This window comes from Paroedura picta, chromosome 9 (genome assembly GCF_049243985.1).
Source record: "Paroedura picta isolate Pp20150507F chromosome 9, Ppicta_v3.0, whole genome shotgun sequence".
In the NCBI taxonomy this organism is placed as follows: Eukaryota; Metazoa; Chordata; class Lepidosauria; order Squamata; family Gekkonidae; genus Paroedura; species Paroedura picta.
The window spans coordinates 69135752-69148019 of NC_135377.1; the positions used below are offsets into that span (position 1 = coordinate 69135752).

At 42.8% G+C, this 12268-nt stretch overlaps 1 protein-coding gene across 3 annotated transcripts in view; it reads left to right on the forward strand.

The window, feature by feature from the left end:
* The window catches only part of DTNBP1 (dystrobrevin binding protein 1), a 53771-nt gene that overhangs the window by 36854 nt on the left and 4649 nt on the right, over positions 1 to 12268 (forward strand). Inside the window, exon 8 of one of the 3 annotated variants that reach the window (XM_077353277.1) lies at positions 10977 to 11136. The exons of 1 other annotated variant lie outside the window; for it this stretch is intronic. In XM_077353277.1, coding sequence (XP_077209392.1) covers positions 10977 to 11136 — 160 coding nt within the window. The remainder of the gene's footprint in view (positions 1 to 10976; positions 11137 to 12268) is intronic. One more of the 3 variants, XM_077353276.1, reaches the window with a different exon arrangement.

The following is a 12268-nucleotide window of genomic DNA, read 5'->3' on the forward strand; positions in this document are numbered from 1 at the left end:
AAATAGTTCAAATTGGTTCAAAACCCGATTGTGTGTCTACATAATAGTCAATATAATGTGAGAAGGCGGCAATGGCTCTCTAGATGTCCATGGACTACAATTACCATGAGCCCCGGTCAGCATGCTGGTAGGGGTTCATTTTAATTGCAGTCTATGGACATCTGAAGAGTCACACATTGACCGCCCGTGCTCTAAAGTTTTCTTTGTTATTCTGTTTGCAAGAGTCCATCATTAACTGATAATGTTCAGTATAAATGACAGTGGGTTGACTGAGCTTTCATTTTAAAATGCTCCATGTGTCGGATACAAAAGATGTATCTATGACTGAGTGAGCAAAACTGCCCCTTTTTCCCATCCACCTCTGAGACCCAATTAATTTGGCTGACCCTCATGGAAAAGCCTGGGAAAACAGATGCAGCTTTCTGCCAGCTCCATAGGTCACCTAATTTGGGCTGACAAGAAACAAATTAGTTCTGTACTTGAGGACCCTTACTCGGGTGGCTTTGATGGGGGAAGTTAATTATACAGACCAATGAATCTGTGTGCATGGTGTGGTTGCAAACCACAGAGGTGCTGCGGGGCTATTGGGGAATGGATGCCAAACACCAGGTGTGTGATAATTAAAACAGGGAAGTGGACTTTCAGATAGGAGAGTCTAGCTGTTTGTATTGATAAATAATAATGTCATTTTAGTTTTGGTCCATTCGAAGAATATTCCCATCAGTCAGAGCTATATTTTGTATGGATGTATGTTTTATTGCTCCTGCATGCATCATTTTTTTTCAAAAACGGATTGTGTTTCTGACAGGCCTTTTTCTGTCAACTGAGAGGACCCATATAGCCCTCTATGGTTTTAAGGGAGTTAGGTTTTTTTTTTTAAACCATAAATCTTCCTCTCAGTTGCCAGGTGCAAGGTAGCAAGCGTATTGGCTTTGGGTTCTCTGCCATGAGGTAAGTTTTGTTTTGTACAGGTAGATTGCGGGGACCACCAAGGAGTGAATAGTTTAGTGTAAGAACAGAAGTTGAGCCCTGGTGGATCAGACCAATGGCCTATCTTGTCTGGCATCCTGTGTTGCACAGTTGCCAACTAGTTGCATAACACTACCGGGACTAAGTAAACGTGGGACAACTTTGCACCCCTGTTTGTTGGCTGGAAAATGCATTAATTGTCCCTACAAATTAAAGCACTGGTTGGAACATGCCACCAGTGTTATGCAAAATGCACCAGATGGGGTGCAGCATGTTCTTAACCATACCTAATCACTGGCTCACCCTTTATTCCCCATGTGTACCTGTAGGTGTGTCTTGCTATCTTCCCACCCACACGCACACACAGAGATTACTCACCTGTGACATTTTGGCAAGCTAGTAGTACCCCTGGACGCTTGGCGTTTCTCCTAATCCTCTGCCCTCCTTGCCCACCAGCAAGTGCCTTTGCTTCCTGCCCCCAATACTTGTTTGGGATTTTCAATTGTATTGTTAATTTTTCCCCCTTTAAAACTTACCATAAATGATATAGTAACAGAATGCCTGTAAACATATACATGTCCTTCTTGGGGAAAATGACCTTTTTGTTTCTATCATAGTGGGACCCAATTTTTGAGGGCAGAGGGATTGATGGGAAGTCAGATATGAAAGGTTGTTTTAACAGACCTATAAATAAGTTGATGAGTGTCTTCCAGTCTTTTCTTTATGTGGGGGATTTATTGATCTGTTGCATTGGAGGCGTTGATTGGCTTAAGATGAACAATTGGTGATAAATGCTCATTGGGTATTGATTGGTTCTTTTTAATGACTTGTTAACTGTAGGAAAATGTACATGGGAAATGCTCCAGTACCTTTGTCCCTGTTTTGACTATACAACACTCCTTCTTGGCCAGAGGTTTCCCATGAGCAATTACTGTTGTGTCTTAATGCACGATAACTGAAAGAAGGAGAAAGGGCTGTCAGTGTACATAAGGTAAAATGACTCAGCTGCTGACTCTCAGACTGAGAAATTTTACTGTGAAACAGGCCTCTGAAAGGATAGGGCAAATATAGATGGACATTTTATTGTAGGCTTCTATCACAACTGTAGAAGTATTTTTCAGGCAGACAGCCTCCTCAGAGGGGCTGTGGAGAAAACCGTGTCTTAGCAAGATGGCCAGCCTTGTTTGTATTGATTATGAAAGAATGCGCAGCTCTTTGGCAGCCCTGACTGCTCCTGCACAGTGGCCGGATGAATGCGTTTGTCATGAGTCAGTAACTAAAGCTCTCATGGTTGGCTGGCTCTGTTGCGAGCGGCTTGCCTTTGACAGGAGAGCGCCCGGGAACTGCTTCTTCAAGCCTCTTCAAGTCAAGCTGGAGAGAGAAACTGAAGCCTGAGAGCATTTGTTTGTTTGCTTGCTCGCTCGTCCTGAAGAATGCAGTATATAAATAACATGGAAAGATTTGCCTGAGGGCGCTTCCAAAGGAAAAACACAAAAACCAAGCTGAAATGTCAAAAAGCAGTATCGATGGCATGACTTACTGCACACGTGAGCTGGTCAGTTCCCTTAAATCCAGAATCTTTATGTCTGCCAGTATACACTTGGGTTGTCTTGGATCATTCATATCTTCCCCATTGAGGTGTTCTCCCAGGGATGAATAACTGCCTCAATCTACCCGTACATTTTCCCTATGAAAGCCTTTCATGCTCAAGTAGTATGACTCTTCTCAGGGCCCAAACCATGAGATGGACTTTTGGGCCTTGTGTGAGTCATGGCATGCTATGAAGGTCTGTTGGGGGTAAATAGACAGATTCCAGAACAATTTTGTTTAAATTATATGCTAAATGATAAATTGTCACACAAGTGATTCTCCCCCCCCCCCAAATACTGTGTTGTGTGGTATTGTCCAGTTGCGTAGACTTCCTGGAAATTTATTTGTGCATGCTTGTGTTTTTTCCTCTGTTGCCTTAGGCTAGGGGTAGTCAAACTGCGGCCCTCCAGATGTCCATGGACCACAATTCCCAGAAGCCCCTGCCAGCAAATGCTGGCAGGGGCTTCTGGGAATTGTAGTCCATGGACATCAATTCGGGCCGCAGTTTGACTACCCCTGCCTTAGACATTTCTTAGACTGTATTTTAAGATGTAATACCTTGGGCAAGATCAAAGAATGTCCCTATTGCTAGAGAATGGATATTGGAGGTGTGATGCTGGCTTATGCCATGTTAGTGTAACAGACCTGGATCGGCAGCAGGCGTCCAGAGTCTTTCTCCAGTGTAAACTTTAACCAGAAGTGAAGTAGGCAGTTTGTTCATGAATCTATCCTGCTCCCATTAGCGGATGGTTCTTAATTTTTGAACACTTTTGGAAGTTTTTCAGACCTTTCATCATTGGAGATCTGGACATACTATATAGATCTTTAAAGTTTTCATTCACCACAGTATGAAGCTTATTAGCTGTTGTGACCGTTTGAAAATGTCAATGAAGGAGAACAGAAGCAACAACAAAATCTACTTAAGTAATTTCTAGAGGATTCCAGAACAAATAGCTAATATGTGGGAAGTGTGGCTGAATGACTATATGGAAGTGGCCAGAGTGACATGGCCCTCTTGACCGAGCTCATTGAGAAGTGTGGAAAGGGATTATTACTGCTGAGAAGCTGCTGTGAGCATGTACTCTGCATGTCAGACCATATGGTGTGCTGTTCATCTTAAGGCAAAACAGGTGCATAGATGCAGCTTGGACTCCACTTACGTCTTCCGATTCATAAACATAGATTTTAGAAGCAGATGAACAGTATGCTGGCCAAGTGTATGTGTCTACATTTTCTTTTCTGCTGTTTCCCTTTTTCCATTCTACATGTGATTTATACTTTTGTTTTAAATGATATTTTTGTGTCTCAAATGTTTTTATGTCAAACTGTTCTGATGTTTGCCACTGCCAAGACTCTGTTTTGTTGGAAAGGCATCATAGAAGTAATTTAAATAACCATATCTTCCCATGCAAAACCTTAACCAGCCGGGGAGGGGGAGGGGAGGGGAAGGACAGTGGGTAGGAGGGACCCTCTTGGTTGTGTTGTAGCTTTTGTTTTGTCAAACACCCTTCAAACAATTCTGAGTGAAACTGTTCCCATGCCCGTTTTGTCCCACTCATGTAGTGCCTACCCATTTCAGTTGATGTCATCATGGCAGCATTAAAGTGGACTGGCCCTTTCCATGGGTGGCACACAAAGGAATTGTGAAAGCCTGGCATTGTGAGGTCCTCCTGCAAAGTAGCCTCGCATTCCTCTTCTAACAAAGTAGCCTCTCACTTAAAGTCCTGCTCAGACTTCTAACAAGTCAGATCTGTTCCTTTAGAGCTGCATATAGAATGGCTTTAGTATGGCGGAAGGAAGTTTCAGTTCCTGAGAATTACAGGCTTGTTTAAGATTAAATAATGTCTTTTGTCATTTGTATCAACAGTCAAAACATGTCGGGTCATAGGTGTGGGGACCAGCTGCTGTGGCTTATTTTTGTAGGCCAGCTGCTTCCTTCATGGAGATCCACACTTGATGGTTTCTGTTTTTTTGTTTTGGTACCCATCCTGCAAACACAAAGGGAGGAAAAATGATGGAAACTACTCTCAGAAATTATAGCATTGGCTTATTAATCTGCCAATATAGAAAGAACTATCTATAAAATATTGGATGCTTTTCAAATCATGAATTGGATACTTTGCCTTTTAATGGAATATCATGCCTATTTTTAGTGTCTTCATTCTTGGCTGTGCTTTGAAAAGTTAAATGAAATGGTTTCCACTGGATTCTTTAGTTATATTTCCGGTAGTTTATTTGGCACATTGTCTTTCCTCCAGCTGCTTTTCCAAATTAAATGCTTGAGATGTAAAGTGTGTAGGTGTGCACTTTGGTGTTATTCATTCTGGTGATCTGCAGCAACCTTGGGAAAAATGTTTTGAAGTTACGCATCTATGTAAGTAAAAGAGATGAGGAATGATTTAATGTATTCCAGTGGAACAGAAGAGGGGGACTTTTATTTCATAGCTGAATAGTAATGTTACAGGATGCTAGTTTCCCAGAAGTATGGACTGCTGCTAGAGAGGATTTGTACCTGCTCTTTTATTGTAGCAACAACATGTGGAGAGTGCATTGCAAGACACTGGGCTGTTTTAAATGTAGATTGATTTTTCTGGAAGTGTCATCTTTACTTCACCAGGAACTGGATTTCTGTATGTGTTGGGGAGACTATTTAACTTTATTTTATTATACAGGAGCTGTCCAGCCCCACTGTTTTCCTAATTTTTCAGAATGATGCATTTTGACTCAATTCCAGATCAATAAACTGATTCAAATTTAAAGCAGGTAGAATTATTTTTGGTGCTTGATTCAAACTCCTATTGATCTGGATCCTTTATACTTGTTAGTGCCCCCCCCCCCTGTCTTTGAAAGGTATATATAGTTAGGAGTTACATTTTACTATCTGGGCAGAGTGGTTAATATGCCACATTTCCCAACATACCACTAACATAAGAGAATTCAATATCCAGAGTAAGTTGTCTTGGAGAGGGGTTTTCCATAACATTCTAACACAGGCTTTTAAAACTTTACTCTCTGATAAACATATGGAAACTGTATGATTGAATTATGTTGAGCAGGGGGTTGCACTAGATGGCCTGTATGGCCCCTTCCAACTCTATGATTCTATCACTAAATACATGCCTGTGATCTGTACATGCATATGTCATCGATATACTTATATACGTAACATTGCCTTGTCTGGAGTACTATTTCTGTGTCCTGTTTTTTCCTTGTGACTTGAGGATGGGCACTTTAGGATAATGCATTGGATCCAGTGCAGACTTGCTGCTTGTGCTGGAGCTCTTGTGCAAGTAGAAATAGAAGAAAAAGACTACCGCAGCCACTTGTGCCAAGTCAGGTTTATTGTATCTCCAATTGCATTTCTGGTTGCAATAAGATCTTATGCAGTCAATTTCTGGGCATCGTTAGATAGAATCCTAGAATCATAAGAGTTGGGACTTCCAGGGTTATCTAGTCCAACCCCATGCATAATTCAGGAACTCACAATTACCTGCCCACCCACTGACAATCTGCCTAAGTTAATAAAATCAGCATTTCTATCAGGTGACTATCTAGACTCTGCTTAAAAACCTCCTCCTGAGGAAGACTGTTCCATTGAGGAACTGCTATAAACGTCAGGAACTTCTTTTGGATGTTTAGTAAAGTAGAAACTTAACCTTGCGTGGTCTGGACGCTATACTTCTTTTAATACAGCCCCAAATCCTGTTTGCCTTGTGAGGTGCTAAATGTGCGCAGTTGTGCAGAGTCCATTTATGTTTCTAGTCTGCACATTGCTGGAGCTGAGGCAATGCTGTGTACTTGGCGAATGGGAACATATGATGCGTTAAGAACCACTTCTGTCAAAAGAAGAAAGATTCTCTTCCTTTAGATATTCTAAGGCCTACTCTGCTGTAATAAATGGCTTGTTAGCTTATCCCTATTTAAGCAAACGATCACTCCTTGAAGCATAAATCTGTCTGCAAGCACAATAGTTGTACATTTTGGACCGGGCTAGTCCCTATTAATTTTTGCAGAGTGAGTTCCCAGGGTGGATTGATAACTGCTTTATGTTTATCATGGAGAACTGCTTTCATAAATTGTGAAACTGGCCCAGAGCAGCACCGTGGCAGCAGTTCATTTAAGGTAATCAAAGCTCTTGGAATATATCATTCTCCAGTTCCTCATCAGTCTTGTGAGCACTGTACAATGTGCATCAGGAGTAAGATTCTGTATTAGACCAGAGAGTGGAATATCATCTCTGTTTGCCACTTGAAAACTCATTTTTACTGAAGCCACACAATCCACATGCTAGTAATAAGCATCTGGGAGCAAGAATGACTTTTTAAAAAGTTCTACAACTACACTTGTAGCCATGAAAAAACCTTTAGGAAATGGCTTGTTCATGTATTCAGAGAATATCTTCTCAGTACACTTGATGCATTTCTATATTTATTTAGAAATTTTATATGCTCCCTTTCTCAAAATGCTCAGGGCGTCTCACATGCCAACAATGCAATGATCATCTGTATCTAATTCTCAACATGGCTGCATTTGTGGATACATAAAGCCAGAGACTGGAGCTATGAACAGATTAGACGTATCTATAAATCTGAATAAGCCCTAAATTTGCAGGAAAAAAGTGAAATCTAAAAATAAAGATAGGAGGTGAAAGAAGCACCTATAAGAAATAAATGCCTGCTATGGTAACAACAACAGTAGTATGGGGAATTTTCTGGTCTTGGTTTCCGCACCACTTACTTTTTGCCACCCAACTTGCATCACTCACCCAGGACCAGTTTTTTACTAGAATGTGGGGAGACCCAGGCTCAAATCCTGACTCGGCCATGAAGGCACACTAGGTGACCTGGGGTCAATGTGCAATTGCATTGTGCTCTGCAGCTGTCTGGTTTTCTGCTCGGCAGGTTGCTTTGATCCTTTCCAGAACCACATGGGAAAGCATTTGGCCCACTTCCCCTTGTCTACCTTGGATTTGTGCTCCTGCACGAGGCAGCAAGGTTCCACCGTGCTTTGGGGTGGTATGACCCTTTTGTTTTTTATTTGTAAGAACATGTGATGGCATAAGAATTCAATACTGCATTCTTACAAAAAAAAAAAGAACTGCTCCAGGTGGCTCCACCATTCTTCACCGTGTGGCAGAGCTGCCTGGGGCATTTCTTCTTATTTTTAAGAATGCAGTATTGCAGGTGGGTGGGGGTGGGGTGAAGCTGGGTCAGGATGGTACGATTTCCCCCCCTTCTGGACGGCCCAGGCCTGACACATGTCCCAATGAGGCCCTTGGCAAAAAAGGAAACACAGATTTATCTGTATTTCTTTGCTGTGGGCTAACTGAAGGCCAGAGTCTGGAATTGCTCCAGACTGGCGCCTATGTCATCAGGAAGCTGAAATTTGGCCCGATCCTAGACAAGAGGTGACTCAGGCTGAATTCCTGGTAAAAGGTAAAGGTATCCTCTGTGCAAGTACCGAGTCATGTCTGACCCTTGGGATGACGCCCTCTAGCGTTTTCTTGGCAGACTCAATACGGGGTGGTTTGCCATTCCCTTACTCAGTCATTACCGTTTATCCCCCAGCAAGCTGGGTGCTCATCTTACCGACCTCGGAAGGATGGAAGGCTGAGTCAACCTTGAGCCAGCTGCTGGGATTGAACTCCCAGCCTCGTGGGCAGAGCTTCAGACTGCATGTCTGCTGCCTTACCACTCTGCGCCACAAGAAGCTCTTTAATTCCTGGTGCAGAAGGTAAATTAGCTTAATTTACCTCACAGGGGTTTTGTGAAGATAAAACAGAGTAAAATAATGCAAGCTGCTTTAGGGGCCTGTTGTGGAGAAAATTACATATACATGAAGTAAATAAATAATAAATGTCGCTGAAGATGGGGTAGATAAGAGGTGGGTGGGAAAGAGAGAAGGATGCAGGGCTGGTTGAATATATGGGGTTGCTGAAAGGAAGGAAAGAGTGCGGTGAGGGGGATACGGGGAAAATGCAGTTCCCCTGCAAGTGCTTGCAGGTTCAACACCATGTAACTGGGGAATGGCCTGGCAGCAGCCATTGCTCAACTGGGCCATACTTTTCCCAAGTGGAGGCTGCTGGAAGAGGGAAAGCTAAAGCCAGGGGGTAGATGGGTGGAAAGGGAAGAAAGATGCCAAACACACACAAAAAAAAAGCTTCCAGGGAAGGGAAAGAGGAAGTAGAGTGCCTTTGGGTCCGCTACTTGTAGTATCATAAAACCAACAGTATTAAAATAACAAGACAGAACATAAAAACAACACAATGTATCTTTCAACATCCTAAAACAATATAAAGCAACTCTGAGCTGACAATAGGAGCGGCTAAAAAGAGATTTAAAACCTTTTAAAAAGCCAGTTAAAACTGGGTAAAAATGTTTTGGCTTGGTGTCTACAAGAGAGTAAGGTGCGTGCCAAGTGAAACCCTCTTCAAGTATTTACAAGGTTGCTATGTAGAGGATGGAGCAGAGTTGTTCTCTCTTGCCCCAGAGGGACGGACCAGAACCAGTGGGATGAAATTAATGCAAAAGGAATTCCATCTAAACACCAGGAAGAAGTTCCTGACTGTTAGAGCGGTTTCTCAGTGAAACGGGCTTCCTCGGGAGGTGGTGGGTTCTCCATCTTTGGAAATTTTTAAACAGTGGCTGGATAGCTATCTGACAGAGAGGATGATTCTGTGAAAGTTTGAAGGGGTGGCAGGTTACAGTGGATGAGCAGTAGGGTTGTGAGTGTCCTGCATAGTGCAGGAGGTTGGACTAGATGACCCAGGAGGTCCAACTCCATGATTCTGTGATTCTAAAGAACAACAGGGTTCTGTTCCTTGGAGAGGGAAAAGAAATATGACCATGAAAAAATATTTATGCTTGCACTTGGACATGCCACCTTAGTTCCTTCTTGTTTAAGAGAGAGCCAGTTTGGTGTGGTTAGGAGTGCGGACTTCTAATCTGGCATGCCGGGTTCGATTCTGTGCTCCCCCGCATGCAACCAGCTGGGTGATCTTGGGCTCGCCATGGCACTGATAAAACTGTTCTGACCGGGCAGTGATATCAGGGCTCTCTCAGCCTCACCCACCTCACAGGGTGTCTGTTGTGGGGAGAGGAATGGGAAGGCGACTGTAAGCCGCTTTGAGCCTCCTTCGGGTAGGGAAAAAGCGGCATATAAGAACCAACTCTTCTTCTCTTCTTCTCTTCTTCTAACAGTTTAAACTAGGAATGTGCAGTTGGATATTGATGATGCCATAAAATGCCCCGTGTTACTGGGATTGCATCAGTAATTCCGCGTGTTGAGAAAGGCACTGTCAGTATTTCCAGATCAATACCAGAAGTATCAGGTTGGGAGGCCTTTCCGCTGTTCTACAGATAGCGCACCAGAGTCCTAGTTCCCATCAGCCCTTTCAAAGTGTGCTTGGCCAGGGCGCCATTGACTCGCTGGGCATATTTTGCTTTCCTCCTGCTCCTGTGGGCCAAAATTATGTTTTAATTTCATTTTGTAATTCTGGAAAGGGCATAATTATTGTTTACACTCAGCATGTGGGAAGTGTTGATATTTTTTCCAATATTAATTTAAACAGATTTTCCCCAGCAAAACTTTTTAATCCAATCTGAACCTTTGGATAATTAGTGAAAACAATAGGCACGCCCTTCCAATGTGGCATTAGAGCAGTCATTTTTGAATGCTCTCCTAGTTCAACCACCAAAGATTTACTGGGAGTGTAGAAGCCTGATAGGATCTTACATAAAACACCATTTGTTGCTTAGTTGCTGAGTCTATTTGGGGAATACAAGAGAACCTGTGTTGCCATTAGGATTCAAAACTGTCAAGAGCGATTAGGGGGAAGTCATGGAACATCTGAACTCAGCTGTAGCCGCTGGCCTTTTTTTTTGTATGTCGGCTGAATTGCATTTTTACATCATACGGAAATAGCACATCCCTTACTATGAGGAGGTTTTGTTCTGAATAGCAGGGTACAGTGTGCTAGTGGCTTATATGGATCAGCACCCCCCTCCCCTCCCCAGCACAGACGTTTGTTTCGCAGCTGCACCTGTTCATAAAATGGCTTCTCCCCGATTTGTGGTTTTAATAATTTGTACTCTCGGCCACTGACAGATAGCATGCTGTGCTGCATAAACCCATCTTCTTAAGAGGTTGCTCACTAAGCATCTGTTCTTTAATAGCTGTGCTTGTAGAACCAAATTATTGGCCTTGGAGGTCTGAGAAGTTGCCCTTTGAAATGTGGCTGCTGTCAATTGCTTCTTCTGTTTGAGATGTTACTTGGTGGTGAGTTTTCATTAACGTCCACCCCAGGCTTCCTTAGTAGGGTGTGGGGTGGGAATAAACATAAAGCAGAAATGATTTTGAAAGCAGGAGAATTAGACCATTTTAACCTTATCGTCTGGATGTGGTTTTCCTGTTTGTAGCGGAACTAGATGCGGAGCATGCACAAAAGGTGCTGGACATGGAGCACACCCAGCAGTTGAAGCTCAAGGAGCGGCAAAAGTTCTTTGAAGAAGCTTTCCAACAAGACATGGAGCAGTACCTCTCCACGGGCTACCTCCAAATAGCTGAAAGGCGAGGCAAGTGCTGCTAGCTTCCCACTTAATTCTACAGGCATGCCATTTTCGAACTGGATTGCCAGAGCAGTCCTTTGGGAAGCTCTGAGACTATTTAGAACTACCATCCTGGAAGCTCACATCACAAGGTATACCACAGGTTAGGAAAGGTACGAATGGGAATTTTAAAAGGCCTGCATGGTTAATGATCAAAGTAATGGAAGCAGTGAAAGGTAAGAAGAATTCCTTTTAGCAACAGAAGGCTAGACTGGTCAAGATTAAATAAAAGGGAACACGGGCTGTGGCAAATAAAATGCAAGTTGGTGATCGGACTGGCAGAAGAGGAGTGTGAGGAACGTATTGCAGACCAGCAATACCAATCTCCTCAAATGCATTAGAACCAGAAAAGCAGTCAGAGAGGATGACCAAGGGTTGGGAGGGTTACTAAAACATGAGATGGAAATGACAAAAGCTGAATGTGGAATATGGGAGGCGTTTGCTGCCTCCAGAAGGGCCAATTTCAAGAGGGGTGTCAAAAGAGACAAATTGAAATCAGGTGATGAGAGAGGAGGCCTTATGACTCATTGGCAAATGGCATACATCCAAGCTGTCTGGAAGAACTCGGATCTGAACTTGTGGCTCTTCTGACAAAAATATGCAATCCATCACTAAAATTTGCCTCTGTTCCCAAGGATTGGAAGATAGCTAATGTAAACCCCATTTGAAAAAAAAGGTTCCAAAGAAATTACAAGCCAGTCAGTGTTACATCGGTACTGGGTAAATTGGTAGAATCAATAATTAAAAATAGAATTAGTAGGGACATTGACTGAACAAAAAGCTGTTGAAGAAGAATCAGCATGGAGTCTGTAACGCAAGATTTTGCCTCACTGAATGTTCTTTGAGCGGGTGAATACACATGTGAACAAGGGTGACCCAATAGATGTTGTTTATCTAGACTTCCAGAAAGCTGAAAGTTCCTCATCAAAGACTCCTATGTAAACTCAGCAGTCATGGGATAAGAGGACAAGTCCTCTTGTGGATTATAAACTGGCTGATTAAGAGGAAATAGACTGACTGTAAACATGGAAAGTGGTGGGCAGCGGGATACTACAGGGCTCGGTATGAGGTCTGGAGGTTTATAATGTGTTCATTAATAATTT